The sequence below is a fragment of the Muscardinus avellanarius genome (genome assembly GCF_963383645.1).
Source record: "Muscardinus avellanarius genome assembly, chromosome: 10".
In the NCBI taxonomy this organism is placed as follows: domain Eukaryota; kingdom Metazoa; phylum Chordata; class Mammalia; order Rodentia; family Gliridae; genus Muscardinus; species Muscardinus avellanarius.
In genome coordinates, this window is record NC_137796.1 from 50,080,628 (window position 1) to 50,105,568 (window position 24,941).

The 24,941-nt window shown below is 48.6% G+C and overlaps 2 protein-coding genes across 2 annotated transcripts; one reads left to right on the top strand and one right to left on the bottom strand.

Annotated features, from left to right (window-relative positions):
* Positions 1–11,599: 11,599 nt before the first annotated feature.
* Positions 11,600–19,691, top strand: LOC308267811 (F-box only protein 17; the record flags this gene model as incomplete). Its single annotated transcript, XM_080702754.1, has 5 exons — positions 11,600–11,951; positions 12,735–12,846; positions 16,132–16,227; positions 16,739–16,874; positions 19,515–19,691. 5 exons carry the CDS (start codon positions 11,600–11,602, stop codon positions 19,656–19,658), a joined length of 840 nt encoding a protein of 279 aa, XP_080558880.1. The 3' UTR covers positions 19,659–19,691.
* A 2,607-nt stretch (positions 19,692–22,298) lies between these two features.
* MRPS12 (mitochondrial ribosomal protein S12) lies at positions 22,299–24,764 on the bottom strand (the record flags this gene model as incomplete). The annotated part of the gene is made up of 3 exons (XM_080702458.1): positions 24,758–24,764; positions 24,405–24,472; positions 22,299–22,669 (listed from the first exon to the last, which is right to left on the bottom strand). Exons 2-3 carry the CDS (start codon positions 24,451–24,453, stop codon positions 22,299–22,301), a joined length of 420 nt encoding a protein of 139 aa, XP_080558584.1. The 5' UTR covers positions 24,454–24,472; positions 24,758–24,764.
* Between the last annotated feature and the right edge of the window lie 177 nt (positions 24,765–24,941).

Here is a 24,941-nt window from a genome sequence, read left to right on the forward strand (position 1 = left end):
AAAAGACAAGACTGGGAGTGTAGCTCAGAGGTAGAATGCCCCTAGGTTCAATCCCTAGAACCAAAAACTATTAATAATAATAAAATTTCACACTGAGTAGCATGAAAAATTTCTCGAAGTCCTGCTTCATCTTGCCCCACCTGTAAATCACCCCTTTGTGCGGCATATCCGAGCTGTATAGGCTCCCACTGGTTAGTTACTTGGAGGCCATCTAGATGATCAGATAACCTGTCCCCAAATCAGGGTGGGTGTTTATTTATTTATTTATTTTATTTTATTTTAGTTTTTGGTGGTACTGGGGTTCCTGGAAGCCCTTCTACCTCCGGGCTACGCTCCCAGACCTGTTTTATATTTTTGAAACAGGGTCTCTTACGCCAGCGCGGCTGGCTTCGAACCTGCGCGATCCTCCTGTCTCCGCCTCCCAAGCGCGGGGATTACAAGCCGCCAGGCTGGGTGGGTGTTTAAATAATTCTTTTTTTTTTTTTTTTTTCTTTTTGCGGGTCTGGGGGTGGAACCCAGGGGCATTTGACCTTCGAGCTACACCCCCTGCCCTATTTTTTATTCTTTATTTTGAAACCGGGTCTCACTGAGTTGCAGAGGGCCTCACTAAGTAGCTGAGGCTGTCCGCGAACCGCGATCCTCCAGGTCTCAGCCTCCCGAATGCTGGGATTACAAGCGTGCGCCACCACGCCCGGCTTAAATAATTCTTATATAATAGTCTATTGGTCCATTATGATGCTTGTCGTTCTCCTTACTTCATCTTCATGCATTGTATCATATCACATCAGAAAGATGACTGCCACCCAATAAAGTGTGTGTGTGTATGTGTGTGTGTGTGTGTGTGTGTGTGTGTGCCCGCGCGCGCGTGTCCTCACTAAGTTGTGGAGGACCTCATTACATTGCTGAGGCAATCCCCTTTCTCAGCCTCCCAGGTACTGAGATTACAAGTATGGGCCACCATTTTTACCTGGCATCCAGTAAAAATTTTGAGAGAGAAACTATATTCAAATACTGTTTGTGACATGATGTTGTTAAAATTAGTTCTTGTTGTTAGTCTCTTACTGTGCCTAGTTTATAAATTAAACTTTACTGTAGATATGTATGCATGGGAAAAAAAACACATTGTACGTATGGGTTTTGGTAGTAGGTATCATTTTAGGCACCTCATGAGGAGATAGACATTGAGATTGTTTCCTATTGTATAATGCTACTATGAATATCTGTATCTGAGTGCTTGCATGAATGTCTGTTTTCATTTCTCTTGGTAGAAAATCTAGTCATAGGATTTGTTACAGTTGGAATGGCACTGTGGGCTCTTTTCCTCAATTCATATAGATAAACTGAATTGGGAAATTAAAACTAATAGCTTGGTTGCAGCTTCAACAAATCTTTATTAAAAAGTCAGTAGGAAATAGAAAGGGAAGAGAAGAAAAACAGCGTGCCGGAAAGACACACTGGAAAGCCCGAAAATGGAGCTCTTCCCCCATCTCCAATCCCAGCCCCTAAATACAGGTTTTCTTTTTGGTATGTTCTTCCCAGCATTACCAAGACAAGTGGGCTAGAAACTTATTTCTTAGCCAGGTGGTGCCTTCCTGTCTCCGGGCAGTGCACTGACTAAGTGCAGGGTCAGTAATCTACCTGTTCTTACCTCTGTTGTATTGGTTGCCCATCAACTATGGGGGCTTTGAAGTAACACACACAGTTTATTTTTTTTAATTTTTAATTTTTTTGTGGTGCTGGTGGTAGAACCCAGGGGTTTTCTACCTCCAGGCTATACTCTCAGATCTATTTTATATTTTTTATTTGGAAACAAGGTCTCACTAAGTTACTGAGAGCCTCACTAAGTAGCCGAGGCTGGGTTTCGAACCTATTTGTGATCCTCCTGTCTCAGCCTCCCAAGCGCGGGGATTACAAGCGTGCGCCACCACGCCCTGCCTAACACACGAAGTTTATATTTCCCATACCAAGGCCAGGGTCCCAAAGAATGGGAGGAAAACGGAGGCACAAATTATAGCCATTGTAGCTGTGTGTAATCTCTAAGAGCAAGGCGTGAGGCCCTTGCTGTTGCCAGGCAGTCACTGAGATCTTAGGGCTTTTAATTGTTATTATATATTTTTAAGGCTACAGGCTTTAATTGCTTCTACATTCTTGCTATGGGTTAACCTTAGGACAAAGGGCAGAGGGGAGAGGGAGCTCTGAGGAGTAACAGGCAAAGCTGCCGCCCCTCCCTGCCTGAGCGCCTCCGCAGCACCCACACTCTGACTGCCTTTCACGTTTTTATTGGAAATCAATACTGGAGCAGTTTCCCGATATCGGCAGAGAATTGTTGGGTCCCATGGTCAATTTATGTTTAACTTTTTGTTTTTGCTATTGGCACTGGGGCTTGAACCCAGGGGCTTTTTTCCTCTTGAGTGAAACCTGCAGCCCTTTTTACTTTTTATTTTGAAACGGGGTGTCAGTAAGTTGCTGAGGGTACCTCAGTCCTGCAATCCTCCTGTTTCAGCCTCCCAAGTACTAGGATTACAGTCATAACTTCTTTTTAAATCTGTTTTCCAGAGTGGCCGCAGGGGCATTTACATTGCCATCATCCGTGCATAAGCGCTCCAGGTTCTCCATGTCCTGGCCAGTACTTGTCAGCATTGTCAACTAGAATAATAAACATTGTAGTGAATTGTGATTTTATTTTATTTTATTTTGGTGGTACTGGGGGTGGGACCCAGGGCCTTTCTACCTCCAGGCTATTCTCCCAGACCTATTTTACACTTTATTTGGAAACAGGGTCTCACTAAGTTGCTGAGAGCCTCACTAAGTAGCTGAGGCTGGCTTCGAACCTGTGCGATCCTCCTGTCTCAGCCTCCCAAGCGCGGGGATTACAAGCGTGCGCCACCACGCCTGGCTGTGAATTGTGATTTTAACTTTCATTTTTCTAATGCCTAATGGTGTTGAGCATCTTTCATGTGCTTTTTAGCCATTCATGTATCATTATCTTTTTTGATGAAATGTCTATTCAGATCTTTTATACATTTTTTAATTGGTTTGCTTGTCTTGATATTGAATGCTAAATATTCTTTACATTTTCTGGATATAAGTCCTTCACTAGATATCCAATTTGCAAATATTTCCTGCTGATTTATAGCCCTTTTCATTTTCACCCCCCCTCCCAACAACCCACTCTGGTACTGGGGATTGAACCCAGGGACATTCTACCACTGAGCTAAATCTTGAGCCCTTTTTTTCTTTTGAAATAAGGTCTTGACAAGGCTGGCCTCGAACCTGTGATCCTCCAGTCTCAGCCTCCCAAGTACTGGGATTAGGGACGTGCACCCCCACACCTAACAGTATCCTGCTGTTCTGTTTAGAACATCTCAAATCTAAGCGTACTTCAGACCAGCGGCATCACTTATAGGCCCCGATGCAAAATCAAAATGTGGATTCTCTTGTTCAAGGACGATTTTAAAAATTGAAGAAGGTGGGCTATAGATAACAGCTCAGTGGAGAGTACTTGCTGAGCATGCCTGAGGTCTTGGGTTCTATTCCCAGAATCCTTGGGCAGGAGGGTCAAATAAAAACAACATATCATGAAAACAAGCCTGGGACCAGTACTTGTAATCCCAGTACTTGGGAGGCTGAGACAGTAGGATCCGGGTTCACAGCCAGCCTCAGCTACTTAGTGAGGCCCTCCACAACTAAGAATAAAAAATAGGGCTGGGGGTGTAGCTCAGAGGCAGAATGCCCCTGGGTTCAAGCCCCAGAACTGCAAAACTAAGTAAATAAAAAACCAGCAAGGGGCTGTCACAATTTTTTTGCTTTTCCTCTGCCCTTTAACCCTCAGCCTTCGTCCTTTCCCCTGGGGTCAGTGCCCTTTAGTTCTGCCTTCGTCCTTTCCCCTGGGGTCAGTGCCCTTTAGTTCTGCGTGCTTGCCTCGTGTTTGTGCCCTTTAGTTCTGCGTGCTTGCCTCGTGTTTCTCTCTCTGGCCGCTGGTGTTGCAAACCTCTGCGATCCGTGCTTTCTAGTCACATTTGGAAACCCGAGTCTGGGTTTTTGTTTGTGTTTGTGTTTTGTAGCCCCCGACTGGGAGCTGCTGTCAGTGTGGCCCTGCCTTCCCACTGGCCCCTTGCTCAAGTCCCGGGGTGACGGAGGACTCTGTTTGTGGGCTGCCATCCTTAGTGTTAGCATGGAAGGAGCCAGCCTTTGTGCAGGGAGCTCACTCCCAGATGCCAGCAGCAGTGTGGGCCAGTCCAGGGGTTCTCTGCAGTGCCTTTAGAGAACGATCAGGCTTGTGTTGTTTTCCTGAGTATGAATGTTGGGCATCTTCAAGGTTGTGTGGCAGAGCAAGGAGGAGGGAACCCAGGGGCTTTTCTACCTCCGGGCTATACTCCCAGACCTATTTTATATTTTATTTGGAAACAGGGTCTCACTAAGTTGCTGAGAGCCTCACTAAGTAGCTGAGGCTGGCTTCGAACCTGCGCGATCCTCCTGTCTCAGCCTCCCAAGCCTGGGGATTACCAGTGTGCGCCATCATGCCCGGCTTTTATTCTTTATTTTGAAACAGGGTCTCACTGAGTTGCAAAGGACCTACCAGTAGCTGAGGCTGTCTACAAACTGCAATCCTCCTGTCTCAGCCTCTCAAATGCTGGGATTACAAGTATGCGCCACCACGCCCAGTTTAAATTTAATTCTTGGTCAAGGGTATGTAGAGCTTTAACTGTGAAGTTAAAGCTCTACATACCCTTGACCAAGAACTCTATGGCTAGTTGCTTACCCACGAGAAATGCAAAAATACGTCTACACACGTGGACATGAATGATCATAGCAGCTTTATTCATAAAAGCCCCAAACTGGAAACAACCCAGATGTCCATCATGGTGAGTAGACAGATTGATTATAGCTTATCTGTTCAGTGGAATATGACGCAGCAATAAAAAGGAATGAATTACTGATTAATACGCCCAACAATGTAGATGAATCATATAAGTGTTATGCTGAAGGCAGGAAGCTAGATGAGGGGAAGTACATACTATATATATCAACCAGGATCCAATTAGGAAACTAAAGCCTCGCAATAAATTTTTTATTTTTTTATTTTTGGGACTGGGGATTGAATCCTGGAGCAATCTACCTCTGAACTACGCCCCCAGCCCTATTTTATTTTTCATTGGGAAACAGTGCCTCATTGAGGTTTTAAGGGCCTGAGTTGCTGAGGTTGGCCTCAAACCTTCAACCCTACTCTCTCAGCCTCCCAAGTACTGAGATTACAGGCATGTGCCACTAGGCCCCGTTCCACACAGTAATTTGAACAGAGAATGCTTAATATACAGAATAATAATAACTATTTTAATGATAACATAATATAAATAATAATAATTTTATTTGGTGGTACTGGGAATTGAACCCAGGGGCATTCTACTTTTGAGCCAAGCTCCCAGCCCTATTTTATTTTTATTTTGGAATAGGATCTTTTTTTTTTTTTTTTCAGCACTGGGGATAAAACCCAGGAGCATTCTACTTCCGAGCTACAGCTACAGCCCTATTTTTTTATTCTTTATTTTGAAACAGGATCCCACTGAGTTGTAAAGGGTCTCATTAAGTAGCTGAGGCTGTCCTCGAACTGTGATACTACCTTCTCAGCCTCCCAAATGCTGGGATTCCAAGCGTGCGCCACCACGCCCAGCATAAAACAAGATCTTGTTAGGTTGATGACAGCCTCGCTACTTGCTGAGGCTGTCCTTGAACATGCAATTCTTCTGACTCACCTTCCCAAGTACTAGGATTATAGGCATGTGCCACCATTCCAGGCTAAAATATAGAATTATTCATTATAACAGGGGATTAGCCTCTGAGAAACAAAATAGTTAAGAATATAAAGAAGAGAGAATACATGATAAACTAGTTTGATTTATTTTTCATTGTACATTCATTGTATACAGCTTCCAAACATTTAATTATTTTTAGTTGTCTAAATAAAATACCTTTAGTCAAGTGTGGTAGTACACACCTATAATCTCAGTATTTGGGAGGCTGAGACAGGTTGATCACAGGTTCGAGGACAACCTCAACATCTTAGACCCTCAGAAACATAGCAAGATCCTGTTTCAAAATTAAAAAAAAAAAAAAAAAAAAGGGCCAGGCCGGGTGTGGTGGCCCACGCTTGTAATCCCAGCAGTTGGGAGGCTGAGACAGGATGTTTGCAGTTTGCAGACAGCCTTAGCTACTTAGTGAGGCCCTTTGCAACTCAGTGAAACCCTGTTTTTAAATAAAGAACAAAATATAGGGCTGGGGGTGTAGCTCGGAGGTAGAATGCCCTTGGGTTCCATCTCCAGTACAGGAAAAAATAAAATAAAAAGACCAAAAAATAGGGCTGGGGGTGTAGCTCAGAGGTACAATGCCCTTGGGTTCCGTCCTCAGTACTGCCAAAAAAAAAAAAAAAAATAATAATAATAATAATAAATAAAAATAAAGAGATTAAAAATTAGGGCTGGAGATGTAGCTTGGAGGTACAACTGCCCCTGGGTTCCATCCCCGGTACCACAAAAAAAAAAAAAAAAAAAGAAAGAAAGAAAGAAAGAAAAGAAAAGCCTCCCTGGGCTCAGTTCCTAGTGCCATTAATTGATTAATTAATTACCTCTTTTTAATTAAGAAAGAAATAGCAGATGCACTGCTGGGCTTGGTGGTGCATGCCTGTAATTCAGCTACTAGGGAAGCAGGAGGATCGCTTGAGCCCAGGAATTCTGGGCAATATAGCAAGAAACTGTCTCAGGAAAGAATGAAAGAAAAAAGAGGGGCCGAAGGAAAGGAAAGGGAGAAGAGAAGAAAAAAGAAGAAATAGAGTAGCAGCCACTGCCCCTAGGCCTACGGCAGAGGCTGCGGGGATGGCAGTGGCGAGGTCCGGACCTCCTTGGGTGCAGCGGGCTTGGCTCTGCCACCCCGAGGGGCAGAGGGCACAGGAGTTCTTGTGATGGAATTTGCCAGAGCCCATCCTCTGGCATGGAGGGAAGAGCAGAGGGAAGGATCTCAGCCGAGGGGGCGCTGCAGCAGCCCGGCACCGCCCCGGCCTCCTGCAGCGCCTCTCCAGCGCCCTCTGCCGTTAGCCCGCGGGGGGACCGACTTAAAGGGCCAAACTCCAACTTGACGGATTGTCTAGTGAGGCTGCAGATTGATTCTCTTAGTGGCCCCCATTCTGAGAAGCATAGGGCTTCCATGGGAATACACACACACACATACACACAGCAGAAGTACACCCCAAGTTCCCCCACCGAGATCCCTGAGCATCGTGGCATTGACTGGATGGCTGGCTCACTTGTTCTGCCTGCGGGGTTCCGCTTCATGAGTGCTCAGGGTCATTGGTAGAGTTGGAGGGGACCGTGCTGTGCAAAAGGACCCCCTACTTACACCTCCCCAAGGTAAATCTGTGGAGGGCTTCTCACTCTGGAATCATTCTTTTGCATGACCAAATCCTTATCCTAAGACCCATAAAATAACCTATTCGTTTTTTGGTTTGGTTTGGGGTGTGCGTGTGCGCGGACTACTGGGAATTGACCCCAGGGTCATTCTACCTCTGAGCTACATCCCTGGCCCTATTTTATTGTTTTTACTTTGAAACAGGGTCTAAGTTCTAGAGAGCCTCACTAAGTTGCTGAGGTTGGCCATGAACCTGTGATCCTCCTGTCTCAGCCTCCCAAGTACTAGGATTACAGGTCTGTGCCAACACACCTGGCTTAGTATTTATTACTGAAGTTGGCTGTGAAACTGATCCTCCTGTCTCAGCCTGCTAAGTACTGAGGTTGCAGGCATGAGTCACCACACCTGGCTCCTATTAGGTTTAATAATATTATTATCATCAGATTTTTTTTCTTTTTTTGTGGCACGGAAGATAGAACCCAGGGGGCATTCGACCTCAGAACTACACCCCTAGCGCCCTATTCTTTATTCTTTATTTTGAAACAGGGTCTCACTGAGTTGCAAAGAGCCTCACTAAGTAGCTGAAGCTGTCCAAGAACCGGGATCCTCTGGTCTCCGCCTCCCAAATGGTGGAATTACAAGTGTGTGCCACCATGTCCGGCTTTATTATCAGATCTTATTCCTTGAGTTCTAGGCATGACTTAGGGATATTGTTCTCCAGTGCTCACATCAACCTTTTGAAGTAGAAATAGTTACCCTGGTGTTACAAAGAAAACCGAGGGTCAGAAGTCAGCAACAAGCCAGGCGTGGTGGCACACACTTGTAATCCCAGTACTTGGGAGGCTGAGACAGGAGGATCCCAGGTTCATGGACAGCCTCAACTACTTAGTGAAGCCCTCCACAACTTAGTGAAACCTTGTTTCAAAATAATGAATAAAAGCATAGGGCTGGGGCTAGGGTAAGTGTAGCTCAGATATAGAATGCTCCTGGGCTCCATCCCCAGTACCACACACATACACACAAAAGTCAGCAACATACCTAAGAAATGGCCTCCTAACTACCATCAGCCGGATGGGGCAGCAAACAGGGGTCCTGGAGAAACTCTGATACTTCTTCCTTGGGCAGGAGGGTCCTAAAAGGCTTTAGAGTGGGACAGGAGTGATGGCACGTGCCTGTAATCCCAGTATTGGCCGGCTAAAATACGAGGACTGTAAATTCAAGACCAGCTTTAGAAACTTAGACCCTCTGCAATTGAGCACTTAGTGAGAACTGTTTGAAAATAAAAAAAGGACTGGGAGTGTAGCTTGCTGGTAGAATGCCCCTGAGTTCAATCCTCAGCACCAAAAAAAAAAATAATAATAATTTTTTTAAATATAGGGTTGAGGATTTAGCTCAGTGGCAGAGCATTTGCCTGTGCAAGGCCCTGGATTCAACCCTTGGTCCTGGAAAAATAAAATAAAGTAAAATAAATAGAGACATTAGAGTTGCTGAGTCATTACCAATTAATTCAGTATTGAAATAGAAAATTCCATTTCAATGCTGAATCATTGCCTGTTGGGCCTTTTCTCCCCCATGATTTTATTATGAAAAATTTCAAACAGAAATAAATTGATTAGACAGGGAACAAATATTCCTTAGAAGGGGAAATGATGACAGTACCTGTGTATTTTTTGGCCTGATACTGTAATAGTACTATCCACACTAACCGCTCAGCTTCTAATTTCAAGAAGCAAAATAAAGTTAAGGAGATGATATGTTAAAGCCAATATATATATAAATATATATATGTATATATATATGTATATGTATATATACACACATACATACACACATGCTCATATATATATATATACATATATATATATATTACACAAAGGTTATTCTAGTGTGTGGTTAGCTGTGATTAAATTAGTAAAAATAATTTTAAAATGAAGTAAAATAGCTGGGCGTGGTGGTGCACGCTTGTAATCCCCACGCTTGGGAGGCAGAGACAGGAGGATCGCACAGGTTCGAAGCCAGCCGCGTGCGCTGGCTTAGGAAGACCCTGTTTCCAAATAAAAATGTAAAAATAGGTCTGGGAGTGTAGCCTGGAGGTAGAAGGGCTTCCAGAAACCCCAGTACCACCACCACCAAAAAAAAAAAAAAGAAGTAAAATAAAGTGGTTTAGCCGGGCGTGGTGGCGCACGCTTGTAATCCTGGCATTCGGGAGGCTGAGACCAGAGGATCGCGGTTCGCGGACAGCCTCAGCTACTTAGTGAGGCCCTCTGCAACTCAGTGAGACCCTGTTTCAAAATAAAGAATAAAAAATTGGGCGGGGGGTGTAGCTCGGAGGTCGAATGCCCCTGGGTTCCAGCCCCAGACCCGCAAAAAAATAAAAAATAAAGTGGCGTAAGTTAATACAGATACAGTTAGTAGAGATCAAGTAGTAAAACTCCTGAAGTGAGAACAGTCCTGCATACAGTGAAGGCAGTGTACTGGAGGCCAGGAGAATTCTTTGTTGGTGGATCCATCCATTGCAGTGAGCCTTGCAAGTGAAATGATGTTATTTGATCTTCTTTGGAAGCATGCACCCCTGCTGGAGACCACATGACAAGAGGAATGCCTGAGGAGCTAGCGTTGGCTGTTCCGGCCCAGATTATTCTTGCCTCCCCATCCCAGGTGCTACACACGGAGTGAAAAAGTCCTCGATGACCCAGTCCCTGCCACTGTTGGACACAAACTCATGAGACCCTTGAGTGTGGTCCACTTGGCTGAGCCCAGCCATCCCCCAGAAACCATAAGAAAATAGTGGTTACCATAAGTTTACTCCAGCAAAAAAAGATATTCTGAACAAACGAACCCCAAATAAACCGAAACAATAGCCATCATGACTGAGATAGGAGAATTGAAGGTTGAGATAGGAGGCTCAAGGCCAGCGTCCACAACTTAGGGAAACCCTGTTTCAGGTTTGGATTTTGGTTTTGTTTTTTAATTTTGGTAGTAGGGATTGAACCCAGGGACATTCTACCTCTGAGATATACACCTAGCCCTTTTTATTTTTTATTTTGTCTAGCTTTCAGTTCACAAATGTTGAGACAGGCCAAAAGGGTTGTGTTGTTTTTCTGCCTCTTCAAACTGTGTGGTACAGGCACAGGGGTGCATCATAAGTGGCAGGAAGAGGATCCGGCAAGGTGGTACGCAAAGAATATAAGGATTAACTGTGGAATTTAAGGTGAATAAAGAAGAAATGAGGGCATCAGGGTGAGGGGCAGTGGCAGGGAGAGGGACAAAGGATTGTGGGCCTTTGGGGAACTGGAGGCAGTGAGGGAGAAAAAGAGGTGATGGATAGAAAGAGAAAGCGCAAAATTGAGGTTCTGGCCTGGCGTGATGGCGCACACTTGTAATCCCAGCATTTGGGAGGCTGAGACAGGATGATCCAGGTTCGAGGCCAGCCTCAGCTGCTTAGGCCCTTTGCAACTCAGTAAGGCTCTGTTTCAAAATAAAGAATAATAAAAAAAAAGGGGGGGGGGTTGAGAGTGTAGCTCAGAGGTAGAATGCCCCTGAATTCCATCCCCAGTACCGCAAAAAAAAAAAAAAAAAAAAAAAAAAGAGGTTCTGAAGAGGCTGCTGTTATTGAAACAAGATTTCGGTGGGGCCGAGAGAGGTTGTGAGGAGGACAGGATCACTGGAGGAGCATCAGGGAATCGAGGCCCAGAGGATCATGTGCCCTGATATGGAAATCACCCCTGGTGATAGTAAGATACTGAGCAACAGTGGACCAGGTGGCGACTGTGGAGGAGAGCAGAGTAGGGACTGGGCACTGATGGCCGAGATCAGCAGCTGGAGGTTTGGAAGGATGGAGGGAGGATGGTTTGGAAGCAGCACCAAGGAACAAGGACACCTACTGGCTTGGAAGAAGCATAAAGGAGACCTGGGTTCGGGTTAGAGAAAGAAAGAAATTTTGCTGGAGACATGTCGGTCATGAACTCCAGGGGCCCGGGGAGTTGGAACCGTTTCCCCCAGTGCGTTTTTCTTGTGGGTGCGCGCCGGGTGGGGTCTGTGGTTAGCGGTCCTGCTGCGGCAGGGAGGGGCCCTGCGTCCGCGGGGGGAGGGAACCGGCCGAGGATCTCAGCACCGCTCGCGGCGTGGGAGGCGAGGTGGGGATGGCCTGGCCGCGCTGACCCGCCCACCCCTCTCCACCTGCAGGTCGGCGGCGCCGGAGATGGGCGCCCGGCCCTCGCGGCGGCCGCAGGCGCCGGCAGAGCCGCCGCTGGCCCTGGACGCGCTGCCGCCCGAGCTGCTGGTGCAGGTGCTGAGCCACGTGCCGCCGCGCGCGCTGGTGACGCGCTGCCGCCCGGTGTGCCGCGCCTGGCGCGACGTGGTGGACGGGCCCACGGTGTGGCTGCTGCAGCTGGCCCGCGACCGCAGCGCCGAGGGCCGCGCCTTCTACGCCCTGGCCCAGCGCTGCCCGCCCGACGGCGAGGACGAGGAGGACCTGCCGCTCTGCGCCCTGGCGCGCTACTGTGTGCGCGCGCCGCTCGGCCGCAACCTCATCTTCAACTCCTGCGGAGAGCGTGGGTGCTGCGCCCGGGCCTGCCACCAATCGAGGGAGCTGGAAGAGTCGGGGGGCGGGACTAAGACGAGGCTGCGGAGAGCTGCCCAATGGACTTTGCGCGCGGCTCGGGGGCGGAGCCGGGGGCAATCTGGTTTAAAGCCCATTGGGCGCTGGCGGGGGCGGGGCTTGCATAGCAAAGACCTGTTGAAAGGGGGCGGAGCCGGGCGTGGTGGCGCACGCTTGTAATCCCTGCCTTGGGGAGGCCGAGTCCCCGGAGGACCACGGTTTGTGGACAGCCTCAGCTACTTAGCGAGGCCCTTCGCAACTCAGTGAGATCCTGTTTCAAAAATGAAAAGAAATAAAGAAAAGAAAAGAAAAGAAAAGAAAGAAAGAAAGAAAGAAAGAAAAGAAAAGAAAAGAGAAAATAAAGAAAAGTAGGGCTGGGAGTGTGGGTTCCATCCCCAGTACCGAAGGAAAAAAAGAGAGGGCAGGAACCTGAACCAAAGGGCCGGGAAAGGCCAGACGTCCGAGCCCTGGCCTGTGCCAGTAGTTTGGTGGTCAAGAGGTAGAACCGAGGGGCCGGAACAAGGAAAAAGGAGCCCGGGGGCTGGAGAGAAACCAAGTGGATACACAGATTGAGAAAAGCGGAGTGCGATTAGGAGTACCCGATGCTGGGATCAGAGTAGAAGCAGCCAGGGGGAGAGTTGGAGAGTGGGGTGAGGGGGCTGGTGGGCAAAACGGGGTGTTGTGTCTCTGCTGTGCCAACAGAATCCCTCTATATTCAGCTCCTGAATTTTCACAGAGGGCTTCAGAGGCTGGGAGGTGGAACATGGCGGGAATGGCTGGGCCGTGGAAAAGAACCTGACACTGGTGCCGGGGGCTCCTTCCCAGACCTGCTTCGTGACTTCTTTCGAGTGAGTGACCCCCGATGCCTGGGGCAAGGGCCCGAAGAGAGGCGCCCTACTCCGCTCCTCATCCCTCCTTTCAACCCCTCCTTTACTCGCTCATTCATTCAACAAATGCTTGTCGAGGGCCTGCCAGGTATGCATGATTTAAATGACAGAGATATAAGGACAAATCATTAAGATTGGCGACCTGCTCCCCTTTTTATTTGCATTTTGGATGTAGATTCAGGGGATACATTAAATACAAATATAACACAATAACAAACATTTTAGAGAAGTTATTCTATGCTACGCGGTTTACATAAAATTCTTGCCAGGCATTGTGGCAGATGCCTGTAATCCAGTACTTGTGAGGTTGAGATAGGAAGATAGCAGGTTCAAGGCCAGCCTTAGCCACTAAGCAAGACCTTGTTTCAAAATAAACAAGGACTGGGAATGCCTGGACGTAGAATGCTTCTGGGTTCAATCTCCAGTACCAAAAATAATAATAATACTAAATAAAACTCTTCATTCTAAACCGGGCGTGGTGGCGCACGCTTGTAATCCCAGCATTCAGGAGGCTGAGAAAGGAGGATCGCGGTTTGGGGACAGCCTCAGTTACTTAGTGAGGCCCTCTGCAACTCAGTGAGACCCGGTTTCAAAATAAATAAAAAATAGGGCAGGGGGTGTAGCTTAGAGGTAGAATGCCCCTGGGTTCCATCCCCAGACCCGCCCCCCCTCCAAAAAAAACAACTCTTCATTCTGTCAGCAGCCCCCATGGCATGGGTCCTGTTTTTTTTTTTTTTTTTTTTTATGGTACAGGAGATTTAATCCAACGGCATTCTACCTCTGAGCTACACCCCAAGCCCTTTTTCGTTTTTAATTGAAATAGAATCTCTATAAGTGATTTGGCTGAGAGTCTTGCCAAATTGCTGAGTGCTGAGGCTGTCCTCAAACCTGGGATCCTCCTGTCTTAGCCTCCCAAGTACTGAGATTACAGGCATGTACTACCATGCCTAGCTATAGAAACTATTCTTGTCCTTGTCCGCATTTGCTTTCTTTCTCCCTTCCTTCCTTCCTTTCTTAATTTGTGGTACTGATGGAACCCAGGGACATTCTACCTCCAAGCTACACCCCCAGTCTTATTTTATTTTTTAATTTTGAAACAGGATCTCAAGTTACTGAGGACTTCACTAAGTTGCTAAGGCTGGCTTCAAACTTGTTATCTTCCCGTCTGAGCCTCTAAGTACTAGGATTACAGGTGTGCATCACCACGCCCAGCGCTGTCCTATTTCATAGAGAAAATTGAAATATAGAGAGTAATATCTACTGGTGGAGTCAAGACTTGAACTCTGGTGTTATGATAAATGCTGTGAAGACACCAAAACCATTTGATTAATTGGTTCTTTTCTTTCTTTCTTTCTTTCTTTCTTTTTTTTTTTTTGGTGGAACCCAGGGGCTTTTCTACCTCTGGGCTATACTCCCAGACTAACTACTACTACTACTACTACTACTACTACTACTACTACTACTACTACTACTTCTGCTTCTCCTTCTCCTCCTCTTCTCTTTCTTCTTCTTCTTCTTCTTATTTTTTATTATTATTATTTCTTCTTCTTCTTCTTCTTCTTCTTCTTATTATTATTATTATTATTATTATGCAAGTTGGGGATGGAACCCAGGGGCATTCGACCTCTGATCTACACCCCCAGCCCTATTTTTTATTCTTTATTTTGAAACAGGGTCTCATTGAGTTGCAGAGGGCCTCACTAAGTAGCTGAGGCTGTCCGCCAACCATGATCCTCCCGTCTCAGCCTCCCAAATGCTGGGATTACAAGCGTGCGCCACCACACCCAGCTCTCCCAGACCTATTTTGTATTTTATTTGGAAACAGGGTCTCACTAAGTTGCTGAGAATCTCACTAAGTAGCTCAGGCTGGCTTTGAACCTGTATGATCCTCCTGTCTCAGCTTCCCAAGCGCTGGGATTACCAGTGTGCCCTACCATGCAGGGCTTAATTCCTTCTTTTATAAATTGCCTATTAGAGCCGGGCGTGGTGGCGCACCCTTGTAATCCCTGCGCTTGGGAGGCTGAGACAGGAGGATCGCACGGGTTCGAATCCAGCCTCAGCTACTTAGTGAGGCTCTCAGCAACTTAGTGAGACCGTTTCCAAATAAAATATAAAATGGGTCTGGGAGTATAGCCCGGAGGTAGAAAGCCTCTGGGTTCCACCCCCAGTACCACCAAAAAAAAAAAAAAAAAAAATTGCCTGTTAGCCAGGTGTGGTGGCACATGCCTGTAATCCCAGTACTTGGGAGGCTATGACAGGAGGATTGCAGATTTGAGGCTAACCTCAGCAATTTAGCAAGGCCTTCATTAACTTAGCAAGACCCTGTTTCAAAATAAAAAGGGTTGGTGTAGCTCGAAGGTAGATGCCCCTGGGTCCAATCCCTAGTACCAAAACCAAAGTAAATCCTCAAAAACAAATTGGGGGAGGGAGCTATTTACAAAGGTGTGGCCTGATCCCAAAGGATACTGCAGGACTCCAGGACGGGGTCAGTGACAAGTGGGGAGGGACACTGTAACACCTGAGACTGCGTGGAGTGAGGGGAGGACGCAGCTGCTGAAAAATGAAGACAGCGGTGGCTGTGGGGAGGGCACTGCAAGGCGGAGGGCTGTGCCCCTTTTTGGGGGGACACAGCAGTCCCTTGGGATGGACCCAGAAGGATTAGTACCTGGATTTGACTCTCTTCCATCCCACTGGAGCTTCCCTTTGGCCTGCCCACCAGGAAGCCGAGGGTTAGGGAGACCACACCATCAAGACCATGCAGCCTTACCCCTGTGTCCCCACACCAGTGTTTTACACTGAGACCAGGTCTTGCTATATCCCCCATGCTGAGCTGGAGCTGCAGGGCCCAAGGAATCCTCCTGCCTCCGCCTCCCAAGTAGCTGAAACCACAGACATCCACCACTGTGCCATGCGGGGCTCCACATTTTGGGAGCCCCAAGAATTCCCTGCCCTGTTGTCTAGGGTATGGCCTCTATTTGTATTTGTGCCTCAGGGTATACTCTTTATGGGCAGGCTTGCTTTCAGGAGGCAGGCCAGCCTCCTGGAGCCCAGAACAGGGTGGGAAACGGGGAGGGGGCCTGAGAGGCAGAGAGGAGACGCGCAGCCCGTGACGTCTCTTCCTGTCTGAGAAGGCAAACCCTGAGCGGCCGCGTTAGGCGCCAAAGCAGAGGCTTCTTGGAGGAGGCGGTTTCCGACTGGGGTGTGAATGCCGGGACTGTGCGCTCCACCCCTGCATCTCCCTCCCAGATGGTGCTTCAAGAGGCAGCTGGTGGACCTGGTGATGGAGGGGGTGTGGCAGGAGCTGCTGGACAGCGCACAGATCGAGATCTGCGTGGCCGACTGGTGAGTCCGAGAGGCAGTGTGCCTCGGAGCCCCAGCGGAGGCGACTTAGTGGGACTCTCAGCTACCTAACGAGACCTTGTTTCAAGGCACACACAAAAAAGGGGCTTGATCGAGGTAGACTTCCCTGGCATGGATCCCTAGTCACACACACACACTAATTGATGCTCAGAGTGGGCATAGTTGGGCTGGGGGCGCTGACTGCAGAGCCTACGATGGGCTTACCATGAGCTCCCTTTTTTTAGAGCACGCAAATTCCTCCCCAAAGCATTCTGTCTCTTTCCTGGGGCTCTGGTTCTTTCTGCAGATCACCAGGCTCTTCCCCCAGAGCACATGGCTGCACCCCTACTCTAGCCACCCAAAGCCTCTCAGGCTCTGGCTCCACCCTAGAATATGGTGCAGGTGTATACGACTCTTTTCCGGGTACAGGGAGGCCCAGCCTTCAGCCTCCCTCCTCCCAACCCAGAGAGCTGGCTGGGTGGCGGGGACATGGAGGCGCACTGCCCCCTGGCAGGTGGGGTGCCCGAGAGAACTGCAGCTGCATCTACCGGCTTCGGGTTCGCCTGCTGGACGTGTATGAAAACGAAGTGGTCAAGTTCTCGGCGTCGCCCAACCCAGTCCTGCAGTGGACTGAGAGGAGCTGCCGACAGGTGGGTGCAGACTGCCTTCCCGCTCCGCGCTGGAGCGCCGGGCCAGGAGCCAGCAATTACTGAGCCCTTATCACATCACATCCCAGGCCTGTTCCAAGAGGTTTAGGGATTGATTCTTTTTATTAGACGGCAGCCCAGTATTTGACAAACATTTTTGAGCACCTGCTTGTGCAGAGCATTGCTAAAGGTGCTGGAATGCATTGGTGAGCCAATCCTGGCCCTGTATCTGCTCTAGAGTTGGGGAAACTGAGGCAGAGGGGACAAGGGCATGGGCTAAAGTCACCACCCTAAGACCGTCAGAGCTGATCCAAAAAAGGCTAGCTCCTAATCTGTGGTGTCATAATCACACTTCAGATAGGAAGTTGCCTTTAGAAGGTTTCTTACTTCCACTCTCCCTCCTCCCCATCCTCAAAAACCCAGATGAGCATCCAGAAAGATCCTGTTAACAAGTGAGTCATAGCCAGCCATGGTGGTGCATGCTTATAATCCCTGTACCTGGGAGGCTGAGACAGGAGGATCACAGGATCACAGCTAGCCTCGGCTACTTGGGCCCTTCGCTTCCTAGTAAGACCCTGTTTCAAAATAAAGACTAAAAACTAGGGCTGGGAGCTGGGCGTGGTGGTGCACACTTGTAATCCCAGAATTTGGGAAGCTGAGACCAGAGAATCACGGTTCGCAGACAGCCTCAGCTACTTAGAGAGTCCCTCTGCAACGCTGTGAGACCCAGTTTCAAAATAAAGAATAAAAAATAGGGCTGGGGCTGTAGCTCGGAGGTCAAATGCCCCTGGGTTCCATCCCCAGTATCTCAAAATATAAAAATAAATAATACATAGGGTGGGGGTGCAGCTCACAGGTAGAGTGCCCCTGGGTTCCATCCTCAGTAACACACACACACAGAATCACATCACAGCATTTCCCTGCTTGTAACCCTCCCTTGCCTACATCTCTAAGCCAACTCCTATTAAGTAGCCATAAAGGAAAGCGTTAATCCAGGCCATACCACAAATGAATTTTGGACATATTATGCTAAGCCAGGTGTGGTGGTACACACTTGTAATCCCAGTGCTTAGGAAGCTGAGACAGGAGGATCTCAGGTTCAAGGACAACCTCAGCAATGTAGCAAAACTCTCATCAACCTAATAAGACCCTGTTTCAAAATAAAATAAAATAAGCAGGGCTCAGAAGCACACGCTTGTAATCCCTGCACTTGGGAGGCTGAGATGGGAGGATCACACAGGTTCGAAACCAGCCTCAGCTACTTAGTGAGGCTCTTAGTAACTTAGTGAGACCCTGTTTCCAAATAAAATATAAAATAGGTCTGAGAGTATAGCCTGGAGGTCCCTGGGTTCCACCCCAGTACCATCAAATATAAAATAAATAAATAAATAAAATAAAATAGAAGGCGTGGTGGCTCATGCTTGTAATCTCAGTACTTGGGAAGCCGAGACAGTAGGTTTGCAGCCAGCCTCAGCTACTTACGCCCTCCGCAACTTAGTGAGACCCTGTTTCAAAATAAAGAAAAAAAAAAAATAGGGCAGGGGGTCGAATTGACCCTGGGTTCCACCCCAACCCGCAAAAAAAAAAAATAAAATAAAAATAAAAAATAAAAAATGGGCTGAGGGTGTAGCTCAGAGGTAGAATAGAATGTACTGGGTTCAATCTCCAGTACTGCAAAAAATAAATAAATAAAACAGGGCTAAGGTGTAGCTTAGAGGTAGAATGCCCCTAGGTTCAATCCCCAGTGCCACAAAATCAAAACAAAAAATAAGCCAGGTGTGGTGGTACACACTTGTAATCCCAGGACTTGGGAGGCCGCCAGGGAAGCCAGACAGGAAAACACAAATACTGTATGACTGTGCTTGTGTGAAATGTCCAGAATGGACAAAGCCACAGAGACAAGTAGGTGAGTGTTGACAGGGGTGGAAGGGGGTTGGAATTAGAAGCAAAGGCCAATAGATATAGGGTGTTATTCTGGGGTGATGGAAAATGTTCCAGAATTAGTAGTGAGGATTGGATAACAATGTAAATATACAAAAAAATCACTTTAAAATGGTGATGTTTTGTTACATGAATTTTATTACAGAACCAGGCACAATGGTGCACGCCTGTAATCCCAGCTACTCAGGAGGCTGAGGCAGGATGATCCCAAGTTCAAGATCAGCCTCAGCAACTTAGCAAGACTGTCTCAAAATAAAAAGTGTAACAGTAAAAAGTAAAAAAGAACTAGGGATATAGCTCAGTGGTAGAGTGTGTGCCTAGCATGTATGAAGCCCTGGGTTTAAATCCCAGGACCAAAAAACATAAAACAAAAAAACTGCAAACAAAAATGAATCCTCTGGCCCATAAGTCCCCATGCTACCACACTGGAACACTCTTCCTCCAGGGCCCCACATGGCTCCCTCTTCTCCTTCAGCTCTCTGCTCATGCCACCTCCATGAGGCCTTTGCTTGCTCCCGTGTCCGCCACCACCTGCCCCTCACCCGCCTGTCTTTGGTGCCTGTGCCCTAGCAGAAGAGCCGCTTCACGGGGCAGGGTCTTCTTGCTGCTGACCTCACTGCGGACCCCAGGGTGCTCTGGAGTATGTGCAGGGGCGGAGGCAGGGCACGCAGGCCCTCACTCTGGTGCCGTCCTTTCCCACAGGTCTCCCACGTCTTCACCAACTTTGGCAAGGGCATCCGCTACGTGTCTTTTGAGCAGTACGGGAGAGACATGCGCTCCTGGGTGGGGCACTATGGCACTCTGGTGACCCACTCCAGCGTGAGGGTCAGGATCCGGCTGGCCTAGCTCACCAGCCCACTCGGCCTTCCAGAACACACTGCCGCCTGCTGGATGTTGTGAAAATCAAAGGTGGCTTTGCGACCAGAACCAGTGCCCAGAGAATGTGAGGGGCCGGCATGGCCTGTCCTGGCACCCCTCCTGCGAGCCCCACCTGCTGCTGCTTCAGGACAGTCCTCATGCTGTGTGACAAACCAGGATCAAAGAGGGTTCTTTACACCCTCCTCAGCTCCCCAGTAACGCAGAGACATCTAGTTGGTTCTCACACCTACAACACTGCTTTCTTTTTTTTTTTTGGGGGTGGTACTGGGGTTCCTGGAAGCCCTCCTTCCTCCGGGCTACGCTCCCAGACCTATTTTATATTTTTGAAACAGGGTCTCTTACGCCAGCACGGCTGGCTTCGAACCTGCGCGATCCTCCCGTCTCCGCCTCCCAAGCGCGGGGATTACAAGCGTGCGCCACCACGCCCGGCTACAACACTGCTTTCTTACTTGTAGCTTTCAGTGGGTAAACCGAGTCAAAACACAAAAGTCAAGCCGGGAGTGGAGGGACACTTGTAATCCCAGTACTCGGGAGGAAGATCGCAGGTTTGAAGCCAGCCTTAGTGAGGTTCTCAGAAACTTAGACCCTCAGCTGGGCGTGGTGGTGCACACTTGTAATCCCAGCATTTGGAAAGCTGAGACAGGAGGATCACGGTTCGCAGACAGCCTCAGCTACTTAGTGAGGCTCTCTGCCACTTGGTGAGACCCTATTTCAAAATAAAGAATAAAAAATAAGGATGGGGATTTCGCTTGGAGGTAGAATGCCCTGGGTTCCATCCCCAGTACCACAAAAAAAAAAAAAAAAAAAAGAAAGAAAAAAAGAAACTTAGACCCTGTTTCCAAAATAAAAATAGGTCTGGGGAGCTGGGCGGGCGTGGTGGCGCACGCTTGTAATCCCAGCATTCGGGAGGCCAAGACAGGAGGATCTTGGTTCGCAGACAGCCTCAGCTACTTAGGCCCTCTGCAACTCAGTGAGACCCTGTTTCAAAATAAAGAATAAAAAATAGGGCAGGGGGTGTAGCTCGGAGGTCAAATACTCCTGGGTTCCATTCCCAGACCCGCAAAAAAAAAAAAAAAAAAAAAGGACTGGGGGTGTAGCCTGGTTATCACAAAGAAAAAAAAAAAGCCAAGCCCAGCCTGGTAGTGCATGCCTGCAATCCTAGTGCTAGGGAGGTGAGATGGAGGAAAGAAAGGCCAAGCCAGGATTTCGGGCAGCAGGGGAAGGCTGTGGACAGGGAACGCTGGCTCTTGTCCACACGTTTGGGTTAAGCTGATGGCTGGCCAGGAGTAAGGGTCAGCTGGGGCATCAGTCTCTACAGTGAACAGAGGCCCCGTGGCCTTATGTTGACTTGGGAGTCTCTAGGATTCAGCCGTGGGCATGGCCAGACATCTCTGAGCAGCTTCCTCAGCACTGTCCCTCAGGCCTTGACTTGGGAGTCTCTAGGATTCAGCCGTGGGCATGGCCAGACATCTCTGAGCAGCTTCCTCAGCACTGTCCCTCAGGCCTTCTCTTTGGGCCAACTGTTACCTTGTCTCTAATCAGAACCCCTAAGGCCAGCTGGACCTTGCCCCTGCAGGGTAACCCCCTCCCCTCACTGACTCTAGCTCACCTTGAGGGAAAGCTCTCCCAGCCTCAACCAGCTCAATAAAATTGGTGCTAAACTTGAGGTAATAGGTGATTTTTGCCTGTAGTCAGTGCAGTTGTCTGATCCAGCGTGTGTGTGTGTGTGTGTGTGTGTGTGTGTGTGTGTGTGTGTGTTACTAGGAATGGAACCCAGGGGCATTCTACCTCTAAGCTATAACCCCCAGGCCTATTTATTTATCTTGTGGTACTGGGGATTGAACCCAGGGCATTCTACCTCAGAGCTATATTCCCAGCCCTTCATTATTATTACTTTTTATGTTTTAAAAAAGTCTCACTAACTTCCTGAGGGCTTTACTGATTTGCTGAGGCTGTCCTTGAACCTGGGATCCTTTTATATCAGCTTCCCAAGTCCTGAGATTACAGGTATGTACCACCATGCCCAGCTCTCAGGTTTACAATCAGGAGGATGTCGAGAAGTTGCAAGTTCTGTGCTGTGCAGGGATGGAGATGAGCTTCCAGAACCAGGAGATTGCCCTGACACACTAAAAGGCTCCAAGCCAGTCCTCAGGGGTCCTTAACAGCAGCTCTCAGACTGGCACCCCACCCTGATCAAAGCCGTTTAATCCAGGCTTAGCTTTAAATGACCTGCCCCAGGTCACCAGGCCAATAAGCAGGGAAGGTGGGCTTTGCACTAGAGTTGGCCTCCAGAGCCCAGTGGTATAAGCACAATTCCCACATCTTAAAATCAAATGTGGCACTGGTTGTGGTAATGCTAGTCCTTGGGAGGCTGAGATAGGATATGTTCAAGGCCAGCCTCAGCAACTCTGTTTATTCCAACCCCTTCCCAAGTAACAGCAGGAGAGGTCCCTCATGCCAACAACAAACGCAGAAGGGAAGGGTGCTGACAGAGGTCCTGATGGACAAGGTGAAGCTGGAATTTGAATCCTGGACGGGCTGCCTCTAGAGCAGGAAGAGCTGGCTCCCCTGTTCTGCAGGAGCACCCAGGCCACTGCACACCGCCGGTCACTTTTTCTTCTGTACATGGGCGCAGTCATACTTGCCCCGCACAATTTTGAGTTTGACACCAGGCAAGTCCTGGGTGCGGCCACCCTGCACAAGGACAATGTGGTGCTCCTGCAGGCTGTGGCCCTCCCCAGGAATAAAGCACACGGCCTCTCGACCTGTGCTGAGCCGCACGCGGCAGCACTTGCGGTTGGCCGAGTTGGGCTTCTTGGGCTTGCGGATGAACGTGCGCAGAACCACACCCTTCAGCTGCGGCCGGCCCTCCGTTGGGCCCAGGCGTGGAGGTGGTCGCTTTGGAGGCCCCAGACGATGCATCTGGTTCAGGGTGGCCATGGAACGGGTGGACCAGAGCTGGGGGACCAGGGCCAGGCCTGGAGAGACACAATGGGGGAGGGCGGGAGCGGGTTATTATCCCAGTACATATAAAATAGCATCTGCAGCTCAATTTTGGTGTTCGGGCATTGATCCAAGCCCTTTATAAAGATATGTTTGTTTACATCTATTATGGGTAATAGTAATAACAGCTGTTCATAGAGCAACTGTCTGAGGATTCTTCATAAGTTAACTCTGTATTCTTCAGAGGTTTTAATTTGAATGCTGTTTAGAAATAATGGTGGCACACACTTATAATCCCAGTACATGGGAGGCTGATATGGGAGGATCAGTTTGCAGCCAACCTCAGCTACTTAGCGAGACCCTGATTCAAAATAAAGAATAAGCCAGGTGTGGTGGTACACACTTGTAATCCCAGTATTTAAGAGGCTGAGACTGGAGGACTGCGGTTAGTGAACAGCCTCAGTTATTTAGTGAGGCCCTCCACAACTTAGCGAGACCCTTTTTTTTTTTTTTGGTGGTACTGGGGTTCCTGGAAGCCCTTCTACCTCGGGGCTACACTCCCAGACCTATTTTTACATTTTCATTTTGGAAACAGGGTCTCCTAAGCCAGCGCGCGGCTGGCTTCGAACCTGCGCGATCCTCCTGTCTCCGCCTCCCAAGCGCAGGGATTACAAGCGTGCGCCACCACGCCCGGCAGACCCTGTTTCAAAATAAAGAATAAAAAAAAAAAAGAGCAGGGGATGTAGCTCATAGGTAGAATGCCCCAGAGTTCCATCTCCAGTACCGGGGGATAAAAAAGGTTGCAGAGTAAATAGGTGAGTGAAATGTTTCACATAGGGTGTAATCCCTGAGAAGGATTTGAACATTAACAAAGCTCTCTCAGTGCCTGGCACATACTATGCTCTGGGTAAAACATCAGTCGAATAAATGACTAAAATGTCTTGCTTGGATGTCATGGAGGTATTCAATAAAAACTTGATGAAGGAACAAATACTGTATGTGATGTTTGGTTGTGGAGAAGGGTGAGCACGTTAGCCAGTTTGCTCTTGGACAAACTAAGATGGCTAGCTATCACTTAGCAATATAATAGGACCAATATTATGTGCGTGGTCCCCAACTTCACCAGGCAGTGCTGTAATTGACCAGACTCCACTCCACGCACAGAACCCTTAAATGCTGTTACTTGCCACCTCTTGCTGTTGCAGCCAGAGCTTGGCAAAAACGCAACTTGTACCCAACCTGATTTAAAGCCACCCTTTCTGCTGGGTGTGGTGATGCAGACCTGTAATCCTGGTACTTGGTAACTGAGACAGGAGGATGATAACTATGAGGTCAGCTTCCGTAATTTAGCGACACCCTGTTTCAAAATAAAAAATAAACCGGGCCTCGTGGCTCACGCTTGTAATCCCAGTACTTGGGAGGCTGAGGCAGGAGAATGGCAGGTTCGCGGCCAGCCTCAGCAACTTAGGCCCTCCGCAACCTAGTGAGATCTTGTTTCAAAATAAAAGAAAAAAATAGGTGTGAGGGTGTAGCCCAAAGGCTGAAGGCCCCAGGATTTCATCCCCAGCACCACAAAAATAAGGGCTGGAGGTAGAATAGAATGCTGGAAGGTAGAATAGAATGCCCCCGAGTTCAATCCCCAGTGCCAAATATAAATGAACAAATAAAGCCACTGATTCCATCGAGGCTCTGACAGAGGCACACTTCCAGAGTCCCGGAGGAAATAAGCCTTATCCAGCCTCGTCCCTGCAGCCCAAGTCCCCCACTTACCACGCTTTAGGGACGTGCTGAGGTCACGGAGAAGACCTGACCAGGACATACCGCCGCCTGGTGCGTCCCTGTGTTAAGGGATAAGGGACTCAGAAAAAGGGAAAAATCGACCGCACCAGGGTCCAAATTTTCCCCTCCCAATCAGAGCACGTTAAATCTAAGGAAGTTTCTCTAAAGGTCTGACCATACAACCCCTTGTGTTGTTAACAAAAAGTCCTCCTGCAAACAGCCTCGCTCTGAGGAGGCTCCCCGGGATCCAAACACCCTCGCCCGGACCCAGGAGAAAAGGGAAAACCGGGGAGAAGGGACGGGCCAGGGAGACAGGGAGGACCGCGGGGCCCCAGCGACCTCACCCGCACCGGCGTGTGCGCGGAGGAGCGGAATCCGCCCTCCCGCCCTTCCGGGGCGACTCCCGGCAGAGATTGGCTGGTTCCGCCTCTGCGTCCCTCGAAGGGGCGAGACCCAAACGACGATTGGGCAACAACGGAGTCTATCTCTCACCAACTTTTCTCCGTCTGCGGCGTCTTTAAGGCGCTG